General features: G+C 43.3%; 1 protein-coding gene across 2 annotated transcripts; it reads right to left on the reverse strand.

Annotated features, from left to right (window-relative positions):
- Positions 1-384: 384 nt before the first annotated feature.
- On the reverse strand, positions 385-21,939 carry EXOSC10 (exosome component 10). 2 transcript variants are annotated; one of them, XM_032775440.2, is made up of 25 exons: positions 21,768-21,939; positions 19,796-19,932; positions 19,149-19,272; positions 18,135-18,239; positions 17,612-17,774; positions 14,845-14,956; positions 14,445-14,520; positions 14,168-14,278; positions 13,526-13,669; positions 12,481-12,671; positions 11,389-11,545; positions 10,123-10,271; positions 9,621-9,671; positions 8,655-8,766; positions 7,791-7,841; positions 7,092-7,170; positions 6,761-6,882; positions 6,015-6,110; positions 5,227-5,301; positions 4,671-4,758; positions 3,322-3,395; positions 2,628-2,796; positions 2,062-2,123; positions 1,332-1,408; positions 385-565 (listed from the first exon to the last, which is right to left on the reverse strand). In XM_032775440.2, exons 1-25 carry the CDS (start codon positions 21,918-21,920, stop codon positions 535-537), a joined length of 2,709 nt encoding a protein of 902 aa, XP_032631331.1. In that variant the 5' UTR covers positions 21,921-21,939; the 3' UTR covers positions 385-534. The 2 variants fall into 2 exon arrangements, with proteins under 2 accessions (XP_032631331.1, XP_074916472.1); XM_075060371.1 differs by lacking the exon at positions 21,768-21,939 and adding an exon at positions 21,218-21,624.
- Between the last annotated feature and the right edge of the window lie 1,085 nt (positions 21,940-23,024).

Consider the following 23,024-nt stretch of genomic DNA (forward strand, 5'->3'; position numbering starts at 1 on the left):
GTACCTGCGCTCTTCCCTTCTAAGCACTGAAATTATTACTGCTTGGGAACAAATGCATTTTCTACATTACTGTGGCTTGCAGTAAAACAGGCAGTTTGGCGTCATAGGGACAGCCTGGCTCTAGTTCCTTTGCTGTTATATTTGTCTAGGATTTGTTCCCCTATATCTAGTTCAAGTCACAAATATTTGCACATTTGCTGAATCTCTTGATTATTTCTGTGCTGGCTTTGGCAATACGAACCAGGTTAATCCCACATCCAACTGACATGTCGAATTCTGCTCTTCCAGACAGCGGAAGGTGGCAACAGGTTCAAGCCCAACACAAAAGACATTTTCCAACCACTTCTGAAAATGTAAATATAATAAAGGCCAAAGACAAAACAATTAAAATTGGTTTTCCTCTTTGGAAAAAGCATTTTAATTATTTTTAAAAGATTTCTGTACAAAAACTGCAGCAGTGATTGATATTTGCCTCTCCACAGCTTGACAGAGACTTTTGTTCATTGGCAGTTCCCATAGGATCTCTTACAAACACTATCTTTTTGGCCAGCTGTGCTTGGAGCCCCTGCAAAAACAGTTACAGAAAGAATTTAAAAAAGCTTTGGTTCGAAGTTCACTTGAGCTTTAAAGCCTATGAAATGTTAGCAAGGCTGTATTGAGACGATGGTGAAACTAGCTCTCTTGCTATCCCCACCTCAGTGAGAGTCAAAGTAATGTTGCTCTTCTGCAGCTGCAGGGGATTTATGGGCCACAATGCTGCCCCTCTGGTTACCTCCCCATAAGAGTTATGCCTGGGAACTGCAAACTAAATAATCTTGGGAATTAGCCTCTGTGGAATTTTCATGTGAGCCAACACCATCGCTTTCCTTTCTAACTCCCTGGTTAGACGTGCTCCCTCCGTACAACCTGATCTTTGGTCCAGGGCTGCATCTCCCATAAGACTAGCACCACTGTGACCTCAGGATTTCAGATCATAGATTATTAGGGTTGGAAGGGACCTCAGGAGGTCATCTAGTCCAACCCCCCGCTCAAAGCAAGACCAATCCCCAAATGGCCCCCTCAAGGATTGAACTCGCAACCCTGGGTTTAGCAGCTCTAAACTACTAAGCTATCCCTCCTCTGCCAGGGTTGTCTTTTTTCACATTAATCTTGGACTAGATTTCTGAGGCTGGGGGTATTTCTGAATACCAGTAGGCGTTATGCAGCTCTCATGCTAAGCATGTCCAGATATTGCTGTGTGAACTAGTATTAACAGCGGCTTTGCCTATGACTCCAGGGCACTTGAGTGGGGAACACTCCATCACTTTGCAGAGAACCCTTCAACAACATACCGATCACTTTTCCCTGTCAGGTAGGACATGCTTTTACTTCCAGCTGGGTGTTGAAGTTTGTTGGCTCCAGAGAATTTCTATATGAAAGGAAAAATAACCCAACAAAATATATTTCAGATGATACTTCTATTCGCATCCAACCCTGTCTTGTCCATCATACCTTCAAGGAACACTTCCTGCTCATTTAAGTTGTGAGTTTTGGAATACAACATTCTCTCATTCACCTGAAATGAGCTTTCCTGACTAGGAGCTTCTGCTTGACATTTCTGTCTACACATTCCATGGAGATGAAATTTCTACGATTAGAGAGGTTAGTACAGAGAGATCCTGAACAGGACCCTAGACCCTATCCCCTTTTCTTCTCCCTGAGTCATCCCCACCACTGTGCTTCATTTTATTCTACATCTCATCGCTCTCTGTGGAATGAGTTTGGATTGACGCTGAAGTGCACAGGAAACTGCATTTCCCACAGTATCACATGTAAACTGATCACTTGTAAAACTCTCACATAGTTGTAATGATCTGAAAGAGAAGCTTGTGGATATCATCTGCACATCAGTCAGAGTGGCAGGAAGAGGGTGCACATGGGAAGACAGCTTGTAACAAGCCTTATGGATTAGTGATCGAAAGCCTGCATCTCAGCATCAAGTGGCTATTAGGGGAGGTTTGGCTCTACAGACACCGTATCACCTTTATTTCTGTTCCTCATTTCAGAGTGTTCCCCCCTTACCTTGCCTGTGTGGGCCTGCTTGGCTGGATCAAACTGGGATGACTGCTTGGATTTGCTGTTTCCTGAGACAGACACGGAGTGGAGAATAATTGCTATTAGAAAGATTCTTTTAAATGAACAGTAAATTCACACCAATAGCAAGTGCTCTTTGGCTGTAATGAAATATACAGGGCTGTCTTTCCCTCACTATGAAACAGAGTATACTGCTAAGGAGAGAATAAGCTTTTAAATGGATCCTCATTACACCTGATTCAAGTCTCTCCTATTTTCTAGTGCTGCAGGGTTTAATGTAATACATTACTCTATTGTGCAGAAAAAAGAGCCAGTGCCTTTGGTAATTCCAAGAACATTTAAACTGGTTTTGTAATTACACGGACGGATGGTGAGCAAACCACTTCAGCCAGGCTGATTTCTTTAAACCATTCCCAATTCTTCCATTAGTACAGGGCAAAGACATTATGGTTTGGATGTCACAGAGCTCTACACACCCACACAGCCTTTCAAGGCTCAGCCAGGCAATGGTCTCCACAGCCTGCAGCCTCGGAGGTGGGGAATCCAGCTCTTACCAGCGAACACCTTGAAGTTAGACTTGCTGTAATCAAAGGGGGTGAACTGCTTTGGCATTTCCTGCTCCTCTGGCTGCTGGGAGGCTTTTGGCCGTTTCTTCTCTTGTTTTGGGGTATCTGTTCCTGGTTCACTGGTGACTCTCTCCCTCTTCTTGCTGGCCTGTTCCTGCTGTAAAAGCAACACACCCAAGGAAGGAAATGTGATAACCTCTCTGCCCGGTCACACTGGGCTCAGATGGCAGTTGCCATGGATACCATAATGGGGGTTGGGGGAAACATTTCTGTACTGGGATCCAAGGTTTAAGATGCCTTGCTCCCATAGCAGAGGCTTCTCAGATTAGAAATACTGCTGACAATCATGAGACTAGAGGCCTGGATCGGTTCTCGCTCTATATACGCACTTTAGGGGGAACTGAGGAAGACAGAGAAAAGGCCATGGCAAGTATTCTCTACAATAGAGGAGAGTTGAAACTGGAGTAGGGTGAGGCCCAGCACAGATTCACTGAGGTCTGAAACGAGGCCTGTTGCTGTGTACAGGGTCAGAAGCCCAGGAAAGGTTCAAACCACAGATTCAGAGGGCCTGAGAGATGTTAAGTGCCCTGGATCGAGGGCCCAGAGCTTATATTTGTGAAGGCTAAAGGAGTAGCTTTAGAGATACTTGTTTTATCCTTCACACTCAAACATTTGTACGTACCGCAGCTTGCTGACGGACTGAGACAATATTCTCTGCTGTTGCTTTGCACTCCTTCTGCATCTGTTCACGGGCGGCTGTGAAAAGAACAGAGATTCAGCCAAGAGACATGCCGGAAAGCAGGACTGCATTAGCAAAGGTCGCTCTCAAGGAAGAACGAGGAGCTTGCTTTGCAATGGCCATCCTCTTACCCCAGATACCACACAGAGATAATCTTCAAGAGGTGAATCTCATTCATCAGAAAACTCATGATCTAAAAGGGGTTATGTCCCCCAGACTATGGCAGGACAGCAGCAGCATACCCTATCTAGATTATGGGGAAGCCAGCTGGCTGATTCCTCGGTAGTCTGTTGGGCGGTAGAGAATGGTTTATCTCAAATCTCACTCCTACTTAGCTCTCAGTTCCCCTAGCTCTCTCTAACCACCTCTTCCTGAAACACTCCTACCTGCTGAATAATTGAGGGCATCAATCACCAAACTAAGGCACCCCACTGGGCTGGGCTGGCTCCCTAGAAAAGATTTTGGGTGTCCCCAAGACAACTGACTAATCGCTGTTCTGCCAAAATCTTAAGCACCTTCTCTACCTGAGGAATAACAAAAATGTAAAGCGTTAAGGGTTTTTTGGTAATAGCCGTGCAGATTAACGTGCCAGCCTTCAAACACTGGATACCTGCATTCTATGTGGAACGGGTTATAGAGGAAGTGAATTTAGAGGAGTCAGCCTGGAATACATATAATTAAGCACTATTTGCAGTCTCTTGTCAGTGAATGGCTAATATGCAAACAAAAGGGATGCTGCATGTTAGCACAGAAACACACTGGAAGAGCTGTGCGTGTGGAAGTTTGCAAAGCACTAGTTTACACTGGGCCTTGTTCTACTGACTATATCAAACAGCAGTATGTTTTAGCCCCTTACAAATATACAAGGATTAGACAGAGGAAAGAGGTGGCTTGCCAGGCTGAAAGGAGACTTTCTAGTTAAAAACTATGGGTTATGATGATGGTAGTTTTAATGCAAGCACTCTGAACTACCAAACTATTAGATCTGCATTTGATTTCCAGTCCTGACCTTTTGTGCCCCGTAAAGGTAAGAAGTACTATGGATGTATTGCTGGGAAGAAAGGAGAGAAGGACCTGATGTCATTCACTGCTAACCACCCAAATCACCTATAATTGGTTGTGACTGGCTCTGAAAGGACTCTTGCTCAGAGTGTCTTGGTTGAAAAGGCTGTAGTTAAGATGCAGGGCCTGGACAGTAGTGTTACAAGGACAGGGACATTCAGGGGTTTGGAAGATCCACCTTCCCTCCCCCAGCCCTCTCCTCCATCTCAGTCCAAAGGAGTGAGTGTTACCTCTCTGCTGTACTGCTTTCTTTTTGGCTTCTTCCTTTGCCTCCTTCTGCAGTTGTGCCTGACTCATCAACTTCCACCGATTGCTGATCTACATCAAAAGAAAATTATCCAGGATCACTCACTCTGAAGTCAGACAGAATGGGGGAGGAGTTTACAGATCTGCACCAGCATTCATTTTGGAGTACAGAACACCAAATTTGACTACACTGTTGCATGAACCATGGTTAAAATATGACTTTTTTTATTTTGTAAAGAGTCCTGAGCCACATGAATTAGCACCAAAGGATCCATGTCAGGTATGGTGCCTAGTTGTAATTCAATGTTTTGCAATGTAGGAGATATGAGCTGGCGTTTCCCTTGTTCTTTGCTGTAGAAGTCTGAAAAACGTCTCCCCTTTTCTGAGATGAAAGGGAAGCAAAAAGGAAAAAAAATAAACCCAAGTAATCTCATGTCCCTCAGAAACTTCCAAAGGAGACTTGGAACTCATTGGTTGTCACCTGGTTCTTTCACAGGGAGCTGAGCAGTTTTCAGGAAAATGTGGCAAGTAGACACTCACTTCATAAATTTTTGATGATGGGTCAAACTTTGCTGATTGTGAGATGTGGGCAGGATTCTGTTCTGAAGGCAGATACTAGGAAAAGGAAAAAAAAACTTAACAGCATGCAGGTTGCAGACAGCATACATGTCAGGGGAAGTCACTGATGGCTGAGATGCACACTTAGTAGGTGCTAACTGAAAAAAAGGTCAAATATAACATCAATTCTACAGAAAGCTGATGGTTCAAAAAGAATGTCAGTTCACCCCTGTCCAAAATTACAAAGCTTGAGGCCAACAGAAATATTTCTTTTGAAAGTAAATCCAACGGAAACACTTTTTGATAATATTATCCTCCACTTTGCAAGTCCAAACATACTGGCAAAATACATTTTAGAACATGGCAAACCGGAAATGAAATAGATTCATATCAAGAGAGGACTGACTAGTTTATTTTCACCATCAAGCTGAGAGATGTAAAATATGGTCAAAGATGAAAAACTAGATTAAAAAATGGTTTTAATTAAAAAAGGTATCTAACAAGAGTTTAAGTTTTTTAAAAAATGATTTTTTTAACCTGTTGAAGTGCCTCCTTAACATCCATTTCTCTATAAGTTTCAAAACCAAATCCCATTGTTTTCCTTGCAAAGTACATCTAGCATATAACTTTGTGATTCCAGTAAATGAGCAGTGGCTGATTTCATGTTGGGCTCTATTAACCCTGCCTTGTGAAAATTCCTTCTCTTATGGGACCCACTACATTGCTCAGTTTACCAGCTGTCACTACAAAGTATATACAGTGCCCTTTACCATTCTAAACGGATTTTCAAAGGACTCCATTATGCGCTGAGCCTTCTGCTGTGCGACTGTTAAGTTCTTCTCATTCCCTTCATCCACATCAGGCTCCTTAAGGAATGCAGAAAAACAATTAGCATATAAAATACATAAGTTACTTACAGATTGTATATAGACAATGAGTCCAGCATTGTTTGAAACACAGGATATGTGACCTGAGGCTTTTAAGGGCTAGTAGAGTTAGTAAAAGCCAGACATTTAGGAGATCCCCTAGTGCCAAAAACTGAAACAGCATCAACTAGGTTTTGCTTACCTGGGTGGGGGGAGGGGGAGGAAATGGAGGGAAATGAGATGGGGAACTGAGGCAGTACTGAATTGTACTTCGACACTTGACAAGCCTAGAAAGTTCTGTTCTGTAACAGTGCTCATTTCACACCTGCTGCTTGTTTTAGTAGTAGGTGAATTTTCAGTTGTATTTTTGGGCTCCTCAGGTTATCACTGTATTATTTCCTAATCCACCTAAAGCCCCAGGGTGGGCAGTGACCCTGGGGCTGTAAGAAGAGCTAATCCACTTGCCAGCTTCCTACTTGCTGAACTTGGCTATGCTGCACACCTCACAGGGAGCACAGCAGTATCTCCATGAATACCCTGTTCCTTGGCAGCTACCTTTTGTGCAGCATTACTAAAACTCTTCACCAGATTAATCAAACCTTCCTTTTCTAAAATTTAAATGTAGACCCCTTCATATTACTGGAGCTTACATTGAATATACTGATGGTGGCTGTAGCAACAAGACATGTGGAATTGGGTAATATCCTTGTGCCGTCCATCTCCCCCTCGCTGTCTGAAAAGAGGCTCCCACATTCCAGAACTGGTGCAGGTTCTGCAGAGAAAGGAAAAACAAAGTTTCTGGTTTTGAATACTCCATTCCTATTGGGTTTGTGTTCTGCTATGGTCTCCCTGGCTCTGCAAATGAGCTTCCACTGAAGGTGAAATGCTTATTTTAAGGTGTCAAAGAAAAAAAAAAAATCTACTTGAATTTTTTCCACATTAGCAGAAGTCAGAGGCTGTCTCCCATCCTTCCCAAATTACCTAAGGCTGAGGGGTTCTGAATATCATCCAGAGGAACACGTGAATTGTCATGAGGTCCAAACAAATGATTCTCCAGCCTCTGCAAACAAATTCAAATTACATATGTGATCAATACAGAACCTTGCTCTGAGATGCTTTAGGGGAATTTACAGAGTGGAAAATGACAGGCTAATCACAACTGAAATGTATGGGTGATGTTCTGAGGCTAAGTATTTCTAATATAGCTCATCTGCAATTGCACAGAGAATCTGACAATAAAAGATGGCTGTGCAAATGGCTATTGGCTAGCAAGAATGCTTTGCTTCATAGACACAAGGCAGACAACTGAGACAGCTGTAGTGACTCATCTGAAATTTTCCTTCTTAAAATCAGTCAATATAGATTATAACAAACACACAAAACTTTGTTCAGCAATTGTAGTGTTTACTGATGGAAGACTTATTTACTATAGTCTTGTTTGGAGCTTTTAAACTATTGACTCATGACTGGTAGTTTTACAAGCATTATAGCACACAAGGATAAAACTGGGTTAACAAAGGGACATGTTTGTGAAATGGAAAAAACTAGTCAGTGGATTTAGTGTAACTAGCTAGAATAAAATTACAATCTTCATGCTTCATGATATCGAGCTCTGCGATAGCAGTTTCTGTGAGTTTATGGTTTAAGACATTAGCCTGTCTAGCATGACACAGACAGTACCTCTGGGTTGGGCACAGACCCTTTCTTCTTTACCACCGTTCCAGTTTCAGACTAAGGGGAGAGAAAAAATAAGAAAATTACTAATGGTTAACTTTGACGCATCTAGCCCAGCAGGCACAAGCTTCCCCCCTACCAATATTTTCAACACAGCTAGCAGAAGAACAGTTCTACATTTCCCCCCCCAGGGATGTGTGTCTGTGTGACAACAGGTAAAATGACGAAGCTGTTCACATAGTAAGGCTGTGTTTGTGCTCAGGAATGGCTTAAATTCCCTGTAGGAGGATGCACTCCACTGTAGTAACAGCAGATCTGTGCTGACCTTTATTAAGCCTCATTCCAAGCGTCTAGGTTGTGTGTCTGTTTCTGCTTTGCCAGTCGTGTGGGCTTTGTCATTGGTGATATCTTATGTGCATCCAACAAGCTCTTATTCCCTTTGTAGGTAAATGTGATGTGTGCATAAAGGCAGAATAGGGGTTATGCCCCAGAAACCTCACAGATGATTGCTTTGCTCAAGAGTGAGTATTTTTACCCTGTTACTCCCCTGGTTCCCTTAAGGACCTGAACTGCATTGAAGTCTGCAGTGAGATTTCATTGCGGGAGTAGGAAGAATGCCTTCAGGAAGTGCTTCTGCGTGCACTATAGCATACAGTACTGTACTCAGGCTTCAAAGTGAGGTTACTGTCTCAGACACAAATGGCAATCCCCAGCAGCAGCCTTGCACTATAGCCTCGCATGTAGACTATTTCTAGATTTCAATACCCATGAGATAAATAGGAACCTCTGGAGGATGAGGTGCAAGAGATATTCCACAATAAAGTCCACATCTTTTGAGTTTTGTTATATGTTGATAGAAGATCTTTGTACCTTGAGCAGAGGCATCTCTCGGGCCTGTTGGATGAGGAGATGCATTTCGTTGATCTGTTGGCGGACTAGTGGTGGGATCGGGTTGCAGCAAGCAATGATGCCCTGGGGTTCTCTAAAGACATAATGAATTAAACCGAGTTTACTATATTCTCAGCTGATAAATCAAACCTTGACATGCAAAGGAGAGTAAACCAGATGTAATCAGATGCCCCGCTTCACTGAGTAAGGCAAATCAGATTTGTAGTTGTACTGGATAAACAGTGATGACTAATGTGTCAATACCATGTTTGGGCACATAAGGAAAGCCCATTAGCTCAGCCCACCCCCCACCCCACATTCTTTCTGCATCCAGCTTTAATTTCTCTCCTTGTCTAATATCTATTTTTCTTACAGAGGGAGTGTGGAGTGTTTTGAAATCACAGATGCAGTTTTATCTCCTTTCAAGTGTGGATGGTAAATTGTGAATACCAAACCCTCCAAAAAAAAACAAAACAAAACACTTGTTTACAGGAGAATGTCATGGGGGACATGAGAGGGGTCTGGCACCTACACATTTTCCTTTCCAAACTGAATCAACACCTAGGTGTATACTCCTATAGAGTACTGGTGGAGAGCTCAAAAGAGAAGGGAGATGCAATTACTGGCAGTAGTGTGACTATGTTTTGCATTAGCACACTCTGTATTCCTGACATAAAGACATGTATTTCATAGCCATCTGGCTTATGCTAGAAGAGCTTAGCATCCTAATTTTTGTGTGTACGAAATTTCTCTGCTTTGAAGAACTAAAGGCAGAAGCAATGCTAATTACTGGGAGCAACAAGCTAACCAGAGAAGTAAAAACAAGGGAAGAGGAAAATCCAGCTGACTGATGGACCTGGGATCAACTGGGACCTGGGACAAGCAAAGGACATTCAGAGTTGTACAAAAACAGAGGAAAAAAAAACCCAAAAAGGCACCAATACATACTTGGGCAGTTCCTCTGCTATCTTCATTAGCATATGGTTTGGTAGCACATACCTGCAATATAAAGAGCAGTAGCACTGGCATCACGGTAATTGTGTTAATGTTAGACTTGTTTACAAAGAAATGTCATGGGGGAAAAAAAAAAAAAAACAACAAAACACCTCATGTATCATTCTGCACTGGGTCCAAGTTCTTAAGCGTTGGGGTCAGTTAGAGAGAAATAGATCATGATTGATCTAGGAAACCATAGAGGCAACTCCCCCACCCCCCAGTGATATTTCTGATCTGGGGGTTAGGGGAACAGATGGGAGGAAGTGGTGCAACTAAAGTACGGTGCCTTTCACTGGATAGTGTCTTAGATACACAGGAAGCACCCAAATCAACCATTCTTAGCAGATCCAGGGTTTCTTTTGATGAGCTGCACCACCCTGCAGAGATCCATTCAATGAGCTGTACTGCTCTGCAGAGATCCATTTAAAACTGTGTCTAATGAACAACTTCCTACCCTGTACTCTCATCCTCTTGGCGTGCCATCTTGTCCCTCCAGGCAAAGAGCAATTTAAGAGCTGTTAGCTGCTGTGTGTTGAGATGCTTTTTCTGCCTCCTGTAGAGCTCAAGGTAGGAGTCCTCTGAGAAGATGGGTTTGATGTATTTCTGAACAGGAAGAATTAGAGAGATTGGTGCTCAATATCAAACAAAGTCATGTACCAACTCTCTTCGGGCTAGAGAGCACACACCCTGGGAAGTGCCAGAGAATCAAGCACACAAGACAGGACTGGATGGTTTGCAACAATGGTTCATGAATTCAGGACTGAGGAGCCACTTGAGATTTTTACCTTAAGCATTTGCACCTCGCAACTGTTAATGTTTTAGTTCCAGCAATGCTCATTTTTTCATTTTAATTTGGATACAAGGCAAGAAAGTTTTCAAATCCAAGAGCATCCATAGACATAACAGATCTTTAAGTCTTGGTCGATTAGAGAACTACCCACCTCTTGTTCTCACTAATTTTCACTTGGCAGTGTATATTTATCATATAGTTACTGTGTGCTCCAATATCTGAGGCTTTTATTAGGGATGTCCAGAGAAGTGAGAGTAAATATTGACTCACTTGAAAAGTTTCAGCCTCTTGACACCTGCAGGCTGATGTGGATCAGCAGCAACAGTTTTGAAGACAACAAAAGGTCTAGAACGTCTAGAATAGAGGTTCTCAACTTTTTTTCTTTCTGACCTCCCCCCTCCAAATGCTACAAAAAAAACTCATGGCACAAGTGGGACATGAATAACTGGTTTTCTGCATATAAAAGCCAGGGCTGGCATTAGGGGGTAGCAAGCAGGGCAATTGCTTGGGGCCCTATACCATGGGGCCCCCACGAAGCTACTTCGCTCAGGCTTTGGCTTCAGCCCGGGTGTTGGGGCTCAGGGCCCTGGGCTTCAGCCTCATGCTTCAGCTTTCTGCCCTGGACGCAAGCGAGTTTAACGCTGGCCCTACTTGGTGGACCCCTGAAGCCTGCTCGCAGCCCCCTACGGGACTTCAGACCGCTGGCTGAGAACCTCTGATTTAGAGGTCCCTTAGCTAGTGGAACAGCTGAGCCCACACGAGGTGGGAATGGAGAGAGAGTAAGGCTGTAAGACTATTTCCAGATATATATACTGAAAATTAGGGATTCTGCCAGAAGGTAGAGAACGGGCCAGGCCCAACCTTGGGTGCTTCCCATCCTAGACAGTCTGTATTCTGACCCAGATAATTGGTCCCCAGGTGAAGATTTACCTTCAGGCAGATGTCCTTGCTGCGCTGCCACACCACCTGCAGCTGAGTGGGCTGTCCATTTCCTCTCTCCCACAGTGCCTCTCTCACTTTATCATAAATGTAGAGCAGGTAGTGAGTGTCGTCTCGGGCGTACTGGATCATTTCCTCTGGCAAAGGGCTGGAAGCAGAGAACTATCAGTGGGGCATAAATGTGTTTTAGTAGCCCATCCATCATCCTTGTAGCGCCCTCTGCCACAGCACATAAAGATAAGCTACATCTGAGTCCACCCCCCCAAGAACGAATCCAGGAATTCTATGGATTCCTCTCCCCAGAATCTCATTTGTGGGCACCATTACAATGATTTTCTCCATCTGACCTCTTGCCTATATCTGGGAGACCAGGATCCCCATGGGAGCCATTCAATCAGATGGCAGGGGGTACCCTGTATAGTAATGCGGCTACCACTGTGCGCCTGCACAGTTTATGTACCACACCTGTGCTCTTTGTGGGCCAGGGGAGATCGCACTGCATTCTCAAGCTAGAACCCATCATTCAGTCCCTGTACTGGTTTACATTGCATTTTTGTCTGGAAGTTAGAGTTTTTTAGTGGTGCATCTGTCACAACAGAATTGCAATTTTAGAATGCCAGGCTGAGCAATGCAGAGAAGGTGGCAGCAATTACTTCTTCAAGGAGGTGGCAGCTTTTGTCATAACATTACACTGTAGTTATGCACTGCTCTTATTGCGTTGTCAGCTTCCAGAAGTCTTTTGTTTCGCTGATTTTAAAAAACACACATATTACAGCATTTGGCGAGAATTTAGTGCTCAAAGTAAGCAGCTGAAATAGACAGCCAAGCACAGTGTTCCGTAGGCAGATGCTGTACATACTAATCTCAACCCCATTCCACAAATCTGCTAATGCATTTCAGCTCTGTTTTGAAGCCCGTCCCTTTTATTCCAGTTCTTCACCACCACAGTCCTAACCAAACATCCCAGTGAGCTATGTGGTTTGGGGGTCGGTGGAGAAGTGAAACAGTCATCCTTTAACATGCAAACAAATCCCGAATTTGACTCTTAACTCTAACGGCAACACGTCAGGATAAAACTCTTACCGAATCCTCCAGTCAGCCAGCTGATACCGCTTGTCAGTTTCCACGTGGCAAAAGAGTTTTAGCAAGTGGTCCAGGGAGTGCCTGCCAAGGTTGAGGAGACGCGCAGCCTGGTGAGTATCAAACATGTTCACTAAGTACAGACCAAAATCTTTCTGTAGCCACTCCACATCTGAGTCGGCACCATGAAGGACCTGTAAGGCAACACAATCAAATGCATCAGAAACAAGGACGTGAGAGGGTGGAATAGCACTTGGGATGAGAGGATAACCAATTCCACTTAGGGGCCAGAAGCACCAGAGTTAGAAAGTTATGTTTCTAAACCAAGACCTTTTTGCCAGCATCTCTCCTTCCACTGCTAATGGCATAACAGCAAGTACTTGGTTTCACCCAGACCACGTTTCCACACTCAGCCCTCTCAACAGACAACTGGTAAGCCACTGAAAATTTATTTCTCCTCTGTTCTCCCCCCCCCGCCGCAAAATAGATAGGAAAACCTAAGAGCTTTGGAACCTAGAAGATGCCTGCTAACTGTTCAGTCACATTTCTTATGGCGCTCCCCATCCATTCCCTCCCATGTTTATACGTTTTTATCTAGTGGGCAAGCTCTTTGGGGCAGGGACCTTGTCTTCATACTTGTCAGTAAAGCACCTACAATCAAGAACAAAAATGGTACCTGGTTTGTGTTCAGTACAGTCTGATGGATACAGACCTGCCTAAGACCTCCTGATGGGTCGTCAGATCCATTTTTGGGCCATTACCAACTAAGCAGTGCTCACTCTCACAACAGTGACTTAGCTGTTACTAGCATCTTAAGGCCTGAGGTCATACAGGCTGATTCAGTGCTCACTGAAGTCAAGGGGAATCTTTCCAATGATTTAAATGGGTATTGGATTAGGCCCATATCATGGCTCTCTCACTTGTGCTAACTTTTCCCCGGAAGAAGGAAGTGGCTAGGGCAGGAGGATAAAGCACGGTTTCGGACAGAGTTAATCCAAAAATAAGTTATCCAGGCATAATTCTGAATAGTTTGGAAGCGTCTACTGACCTTCACAATAGCAGGGTCTGTGAAGGCCTCATTCAAAATATACATGTCACTACGTAGCTCCAGGGTGTCAATAATAAAATCTTCCATCCGGGTGGAAATCTGCATCAGACATGTCAAGCCCAGGAAACTCCTATAGGAATGGTGCTACCAGACAAAGGACAGAAATTAACTCAGAGCCCCTGCAGGAGTGGTACTATGAAACACAGAATGACCAAAAGCAGAGGAAAAGATGACAATAAATGAATGAAGAATTCGTCCAGGCAAAAGTTAACGACATGAACAGATTTCAGGTCTTTGCAATCATTGCTACTGTTTTAATAATACATCATCCGAATTAATTTTGCAGTTGGTCCTTTCCATGGATCTCAATATAACCCAGGGGGATCATAGGAAAAATTCAGCAACAGACTAAATTCAATATAAAGCTTATTACAATAGAATAAAGTTTGAGAAGTTAAAATGGCAGCAAAAATCCCATGCAGGGTTCCCACATCAGACCTGGGACATATCACCTAACTCAACATAAAAAGGATATGGTACACAAAGCAAAAAGATGAAGAAAATTAGAAGGATAATAGTTAATGTAACCTGCTAAGTGCTAACTCAACATATGTAATTTAAAACAAAGAGCAACACACTTACCTCCAAATCCACAGCAAATTCTCTGCAGCTTACAAGCTTTTCGTTCAGTTCTACCAACTCATCCAAGGTGGAGATGAAATGGCAGGGTGTGTCTTCAACAGGCCTGTACATCTGACATATACAGCCAAAAGTTTCTGAATTAAAGACCACTCTCACAGGCTGTAACTGCTCCCCCCGAATCATAACTAGGCTACAACCAGGGCCTACTGCAAACTGATTATCTACTTCTTCCAACATTTTTTCTAGATTTGAATGCTAATTTAACCTGGGCACTAACCTGAAGTTGTGGTTTCTCGAGAGCTTCATCTGGTGGAACAAAGTGCTCCAGTTCATACTGGTAAGGATGAGCAAACCTGCACAAGAAACAAAAAGAGAATCTGCGTCATTCCAATCAACTTCACCAAGCCAAAGGAAGTGGTTACCAAGAGATACTCTTTGTGAGCCACTGCAGTTTGCCTAGTATTAACCAGAAATCTTAGCACAGGGCAGATTTGTTATGCATAGGTATAAAAAAAATTATGAACATATACGGACGCAACTACAAGTGAAGAACCATGCACATGCACAGACACAGAGAAGAGCCACATAAGGTGCTGCATATGACAAGTACATGCATAAAAGGATTGCATATAAATCTAGTGTATTTCCAGCATCCTGTTGTCTGTTTAATTTCTTACATGTCTTGTTCAGTCTGCTGAGTTCTCTGTTGATGGAGGAAATCAGCCAGAGCAGCTGGTACATCCAGGTCTTCAGGACGCTCCTTTCGCTCCCGCCTGCTTTTTGCGAGTGCTGAATGACCAAGAAGAAAAAATTAGACAAACGCTGTACAAATAATGTGGATTCCTAACTCAAGTTTCTCTCCTCAGTGCCTAACCTGAAACCCATTAAAATAATTAAGTATTATAAAACCCTGAACACTCCTAAATACAAGATTTCTACCTGTGCCTTGTTTTATATCTCAGTAGCAGGTATGACAAGGACATATGTCACCCTGCAAAGACTAAGTAAGATGAGCAATGCTAATATAACAAAATTTTTTTTTACATTTAATCACGTGGTGCAAGCATCCCAAAGACTAATAATTCTGGCAGCCAAACACTGCTTTATAATGGAAAGGCAACTAGCAGCTCTACCTCCATTATATATGCTATTAGAAAGTGATGAAAAATAATAAAACAAAAGTCAAATCAACGGTTAGTAGCTAGAACTGCAATTGCATTTTAATGGAGAAATGTTGATTCAACAATCAAATGACAGATCTCAAAGACTTGGAATGTTATGGGGTGGGAGGCAGGGGGAAGAACTACTGAAGCTTTTAGTTGCTTTGTGTCAACTATCTGGCTAAGGAAGCGAAAGCAAAAATTCACATCTAATCTTTTTTTCACTATACTAATAAAAAAATCCATTATTTCTTCTAAGGCCAAGTGCATTTATGCAGGACCTGGTACTTCTTGACATCAATAAGAGCCTGATCCCTGACTTTAGCAGGAGCAGGATTAGCTCCAAAATACATTCTATATTACAGATTGTTACATGTGCATCCACAGCAAGACATTTTATACAGACTTGACTCTAGTAAGAACGTCACCATCATAACGGGATGCTTACTACTTCCAAAGGGTTTTTGTCTCCTTCTGAGGTACACATTCTTTAGATTCAATGACTTCTTGTGGCTTGGTTTCTGTTTCATGTTCATTATAAAAATAATAATTAGGGCAGTTGATTAATCGCAGTTAACTCACGCGATTAACTCAAAAGAATTAATTGCAATTAAAAAAATAATCACGATTAAGCGCAGTTTTAATCTCACTGTTAAGCAATAGAGTACCAATTGTAATTTACTAAATATTTTGTATGTTTTTCTGCATTTTCATATATATTGTATTCTGTGTTTTAAATTTAAATTGAGGTGTATATTCTTCATTACAAATATTTTCACTATAAAAACGATAAAAATAGTATTTTTCAATTCACCTCATACAAGTCCTGTAGTACAATCTCTTTGTTGTGAAAGTACAACTTAACAAACGTAGATTTTTTTGGTACACAACTGCGCTCAAAAATGAAACAATGTAACACTTCAGAGTCTACAAGTCCACTCAGTCCTACTTCTTGTTCAGCTAAGACAAACAAGTTTGTTTACATTTACAAGAGATAATGCTGCTCTCTTCTTATTTACGTCACCAGAAAGTGAGAACAGGCATTTGTGTGGCACTTTTGTAGCCAGTATTGCAAGATATTTACATGACAGATATGATAAACATTTGTATGCCCCTTCATGCTTCGGCCACCATTCCAGAAGACATGCTTCCATGCTAATGACGCTCGATAAAAAAATAATGCGTTAATTAAATTTGTGACAGGAGAGAATTGTATGTCCCCTGCTCTGTTTTACCCTCATTCTGCCATATATTTCATGTTACAGAAGTCTTGGATGATGACCCAGCACATGTTGTTCATTTTAAGAACACTTTCACTGCAGATTTCACAAAACATAAAGAAAGGACCAACGTGAGATTTCTAAAGATAGGTACAGTAGTCGACCCAAGGTTTAAGAATTTGAAGTGCCTTTCTGAATCTGAGAGGGACAAGGTGTGGAGCATGCTTTCAGAAATCTTAAAAGAGCAACACTCTGATGCGGAAACTACAGAACCTGAACCATCAAAAAAAGAAAATCAACCTTCTGCTGGTGACATCTGATTCAGAGGATGAAAACGAAGAAGCGTCGAGCCGCACTGCTTTGGATTGTTATTGAGCAGAATCTGTCATCAGCATAGACGCATGTCCCCTGGAATGGTGGCCGAAGCATGAAGGGAGATATGAATCTTTAGCACATCTGGCACGTAAATATCTCACGATGCCGGCTACAAAAAGTGCCATGAAAATGCCTGTTCTCACTTTCAGGTGACATTGTAAACATGAAGCGGGCAGCATTACCTCCTGCAAATGTAAACATACCTGTGTGTCTGAGCGACTGGCTGAACAAGAAGTAGGACTGAATGGACTTGCAGGCTCTAAAATTTTACATTGTTTTATTTTTTAATGCAGTTTTCTTGTACATAATTCTACATTTGTAAGTTCAACTTTCATGATAAAGAGACTGCACTATAGTACTTGTATTAGGTGAATTGAAAAATCCCATTTCTTTTGTTTTTTTACAGTGCAAATACTTGTAATAAAAAATAAATGTAAAGTGAGCAATGTACACTTTGTATTGTGTTGCAACTGAAATCAATATATTTGAAAATGTAGAAAACATCCAAAATATTAAATAAATGAGATTCTATTGTTTAGCAGCATGATTAATAGTGATTTTTTTAAATTGCGCAATTAATTTTTAAAAATCACTTGACAGCCCTAATAATAATACCACCTAGCTCATATTATTATTATTATTATATGCTACCCAAGGGAAATGAAGCCCTCTCACCCTGGCCTTCTTACCTTCAGGCAGCGGTTTCAGAGCGTTGGGTTTGACAAAAAGCTTAGGTACAAAAGGAGCGTTGGAATTGTCAATCTTCTCTCGAAATCTGAGCTGTGGTCGAGTGATATTCTTGGCATGTAACAACCGGAAGGTTTCAGACTTTGTTCTGTGGGATTCTCCACTCTGTTTAAAAAACATATTTGAATAGACTCTCTCAAAATCCATTAAGACTCACCCTATATGCATTTGAATATTAAACTCCAGACACAATAATGAAAAACTCCCTGAAATTAGAGCACTGTATCTAAGGTCAATACAACAACATGTATATTAGGTGCCCTGAATTCAGGTTAGAGAGAGATCTGTGTGCATAAAATCTAGATCAGAAACCCAGGGATCCTGAATCTGGAATGAAGGGAGGGGAAGCATAACGAGAAATCTAAAGGAACTTTGGGTTATTGAACCCCCAACCACCATCAGTACAATTCAAGCCTAAGCAAAAAGTTCAAATTAATTCAAATCAGCTGACAGTAGAAGTCTCACCTTACGGTTCCAGCTGGAAACAATTGTCTTTGGGAGTTGCATCCCTGCAGGGAGGATAGGCTGCTGGTTCTTGTTCACTCCTGCTGCTTCATCCAGTAAAATACCCTGAAATTTGGGAAAAGAAGCTTAAGCAAAACTGTATGAAACATTCTGTATTTGGCGGTCCAGCCTGACTGAAAGAGAAATGTGCAGCTGCCTCCATGCTCATCAACTCTGAATTTTGTAAAGGGCAAGAGTGTCCAAAGGCTAGGTATGGAATTCTAATGTTAGGGATTAGGAGACGCAATTGCCAAGGAATCAAAGGGGAGTTTCTTCAGAGATATTCATGTGCTGATCATCCTAGTCCCACACTCTCCTCTCATATCTTTTCCTCCACTCTGTCCAGTTTGAGATGGGCCAAGACAGAGTTAGTCTTGCATCTAATTTGCTTGGCAAAGCACGATAAGTAAACAACTCTTAGCCATGCTGAGAAATGAACCATTGTATAGAAGTGGCATTGTCTTCTAGTGGCTGCAACACTGGCCTAGGAATCATAACTTTTTTTTTGGGGTGGTGGTGGTGGGGGACATTATGGCACCATCTAGAGGCCCCAACTGAGATCAGGGACATATGCTAGGCATACTACAGGAAAATAGTAAGAGACAGTCCCTGACCCAAAGGGATGACAGTGTAAATAGACAAAGGTTTGGAAGGAAAATGGAGGCCCAGAGAAGTAATGTGACTTGCTCGAGGTGACACCACAGGTCAATGGCAGAGCCAGGAATAGAACATGGAGCTCCAGATTCTCAGCCCCAGATCACATGGCCCTTCTTAGGCTTCTTTCATACTCACGTCGCACAAGTGGAAATGACTACATGAGGTTCCAGACAGCAGAGAATAAAACTGTGGGAGGCTACAGCACCGAAGCCCAATGTGCCATTACTGGGGCCTGGGAAGCACCGATTTAAATGACTGGTTTAAGAGATGATCTGCTGAACGGTTACAAGACAAAAAACACAGGGAAAGTTTACTCACCACTCTTTCAAGAATTACATCATTGGAGTCAACCAGCAAATCAAATTTATCTTCCAGCTCTGTTGCTTTGCTGCGATCCTTGATGTGACTGCGACAGCCATGATACTGCATCACCTTGCTCATACTAACAAGAAAATAGTTCAGTTACTCTTTAAATGACATTAAAAGCAGGTATACTAAATAATGGATCAATTTATTAAGATCCTTCCTGAGCTCTGGCTACTCTGAGGTTTACAAAATCAAATACAGATCCTTTAGATACTGCAGTAAGAGCTTTGAACATGAGAAACTCTGAGAAAGTGCTAAGTATTGCTATTCAAGTCCACTGGGTCTACAGAACTTAGATTGGGCCATCTAGTTAGGAAGTCACTTTTCCATCAGCCCCCACCTGCTCAGTTCTTCACCTAAATTGTTACAGCTACTTTACAGTGGTAAACTGAAGACTCAATTTTTATCATTACCATTTAAATTTCATGTATCAGAAAAGCAGTTGACACATTTTTAAATACAGCTGAAATATATGTAATAAAAAATGCTCATATATTGTTTTATTTTGGAATTTGCAAAGAAGAGAATTCTCTGCCCATCACTCTGTTCCCTATTGCTAGGTTTTCACCACTGACACAAGAAAGCCAAAATGTCCTTACCAGTGAAGCAGCCTGTCACCTTGTGTTTCACAGTATGCCCGGAATCCAGGAAAACTGCGATAGAAGTCATATTCATCTCCAGGCTGAGGGAGCCCATTAGATGCCTTAGTAGCAGCCACCATAGTGCCAAGTGCATGCTGTTAAAAAGCAAACATCATTAAAATATAATTCCACAATGTATCTTCATTTTAATATGACCCTGCCAGATGAACACACAGTAATCCCATTCCTCGCATTATATTACTATTCCTAAACCAAGACACAACTAGGCCTTTTTAAACAAGAGCGTTTACAACCATTTCTTTCTGAGTTAATGAAACTAATACTAAAAAGAAAAGAAAAACCTTAAACTGAAGATGTTTTGGTTTAATGGAAATATTATGGGTATACTAGCTCCAACTTCAGAACTAGGAAATGCTCTCTCTCTAGGGCCGTGTCTACACTATAAAATTAAGTCGACCTAATTTATATTGACATACAAACACTGCAGTAATTGCATCGCCTACACTTTGGTCCTTGCATCACTGGTGTGTGTCCTCACCAGCAACGCTTGTATTGATTTTATTATAGGGCATTGTGGGAAGCTTCCTGAAAGCCAGTAAGCAGCTATGCAAGCAATGTTGTGTCTACACTGACACTGCATCGACCTACCTATATTGATTTTGATTCTATGACGCTCACGAAGGTGGAGTTATTAAGCTGGCATAGCGAGGCAGTTAAGTTGGCAGGAGCAAAATTTTAAGTGTAGACACTTCCATCCTTAGGTCGATGCAAGGCAGCTTACATCAATCTAACTCAGTAGTGTAGACCAGGCCTACGAAAAAGGTCCCTGGGTGAGGGAATGTGTTGGAACTAAGTTTGTAATGATGGAGATGGCAATGCTGTGGTTCGTAAATCAGTTTGTAGAATGCTTTGTCATGCTTGGATTAACAGCCCCATATAATGTCCACCTATATCCAAAAATCAAGACCTAGCTGCTAAATGCATATTGAAAACCCTTCTTGCTGTAGGGAGACCATTACAAAGGAGGCTGCCTCTCTTGCACCTACCCTGGTGAAAATTTAAGAATACAGAGAATCCCACCACTCCAGTGTTGCCAAATCTGGGGGTTTTCTTTGAATTTTTTTTCTGGTTAAGACACATAACTAAATGTAGGGCTGCTTTTGGCACCAAGGCCCACGGATGAGCTAGTACCGGCTATTTAGGTTCAATTTATCTCACCACCATGATTCTAGTTCTCCAGACTCCACTGCAGGGAATGCCCTAACTAATCTGAGGGGTCATGCTGACAATTTGCCAGCAATAGGAAGACTGCATGAAATTAGGAAAAGGGGAGACTGCCTACAGCGCCCGCAGAGACAACAGGCCCGAGTCCCGTGGCCCACATCTCTCCATTTAACAGAGCTGCAAAAACGGACTCACTTCAGGGCAGTAGGATGCAGCTTGTCCCCCCACTCTGCCGGGGGGAGAGGAGTTACAGCCTGGGCGGCGCTGGAGGATGCACTGGAGAGCGCTGGCTACCCGGGCTGTGCGGGGAAGGGAGGAAGAGGGCGCAGGTTGTATGTGGGCGCAGCACCCCTCCCCCCCCGTGCCCACGCTGGCGCCCGGGTCCCCCCCTCGGGCTGCCCTGCTCACTGAAGCGCCACCCAGCCCATGCCGGCCAGTCCTGTGCTGGCCCCGGCTGCAGCAGCAGGAGATGGGCCCAGGGTCACTGCTCCAAGGCCCCGCTTCCCCACCTTACAGCGAAGGCCCTGGGCAAAAGGGGGCGCGAGGCCCATACTACAAAGCCCGGCATGCAACACTCCGCCTCGATCTCAGCCGCGGAGAATGCTGGGAAATACAATGTAGCGCGCATCCCCTCAGGCCTCAGCCCGCGCCGCGAGCAGGAACTACAGTCCCCAGCATGCCCCGCTGCGGGGCTGTGTCGCAGAGCACGCCGGGAGTAGTAGTCTGTGGCGGATCCCTTACGTACCTTGACGAAGGAGTCGGCATCCCTGAACCCCGGAAGCACGGTGTCTGAACAGCCTCCCGGCGGCTCCTCCGTGGAGCCGCCGCTCCCCGTGTCCATTATCCGACCCGTCTTAACTGCTGCGCTACGACTCCCCCATCCGCCGGCAGCCGCCATCTTCGACACGGACGCACGTGACGCGAGAATAGCTTAGTCTCGCGCGATAACAGAACCGCGGGGGTGGGGAGGCAGAAGCGCGAGAAGGCGCATGCGCACGCATGGAGAGCCGACGAGGAGAGCGGGAGCTTTTCTACGACTGTTTGGGTCTTTCCCTCTTATTACCTCAGAGAGGCCGGGCCAGCGGAGCGACGTACCCGTCCGCCTTATGGGCCCGGCGCCGCCCCCACGGGCTGCGGGGCGCTCATCCCAGCACTGACCCCCAGCCTGCTGCCGCCCCTGGGAGCGGGGCAATCTCCCTCCAAGTTCCAGGGCCCAATGCCGCCCCCCGGGCCAGGAGCCTGAGGCCCCCCCCAGAACAGGGCCTTGACTGCAGTTCGGGGGAGGTTATTCACTGCTGTCCAGTGAGATTCCGGGAGTGTTTGATTCAGCCACTTTTGTAAATGGACATTTCCTGGGAACGTCTCTCGTCTAATCTTGACTAGACAACAGCCTGAGATAACAGGGCACATTTGTTAGCTGGCTTTGGTTTTTGGAGTTTTTTCTACACCAGTTCAGAGATTTGTGGCATACATTTCAGTCTGCCAGCAGATGGAGACTACAGCTCAAGGTGTTACGGATGACATTCCTCCTCCAGCATACAGTCTTGAGGAGCTGATTATTTCAAAGCAGAAATAATCAAAATCAAAAACAGGGAAAACTTTTTCCCCTGTCCCAGACACTTTGAATTTCCTGTATGTTTCTGTGGCCTATGTTATAACGGGCCCTTCTAACCTAAACATCTTTGAATCTATATCAATACAAATAAATAATTTGCCAGGAAGAAACATCTTCTAAACCATCATCCCTCCAAATACACAGCACAGCAATCAGATTAAAATTATATTTCTTCAGTCTCACAGAATCAGTTTCTTGTGCTAAGAGAAGAAAAATGCCCAAAAATCTGGAATAAAGAAAGTTCATGTTCTAACCCAATTGCAGCCCACTTAAGGATATAGTTGCAATTGCTGGAAACTAAAACAAAAAGATTTATAAACAGGCAAATTCCTTTGATACAGGTACTCAATTTTGACTGTTTTTCTCCACCTGCTGTCATGAAGGAGC

This window comes from Chelonoidis abingdonii, chromosome 23, assembly GCF_003597395.2.
Source record: "Chelonoidis abingdonii isolate Lonesome George chromosome 23, CheloAbing_2.0, whole genome shotgun sequence".
Classification (NCBI taxonomy): domain Eukaryota; kingdom Metazoa; phylum Chordata; order Testudines; family Testudinidae; genus Chelonoidis; species Chelonoidis abingdonii.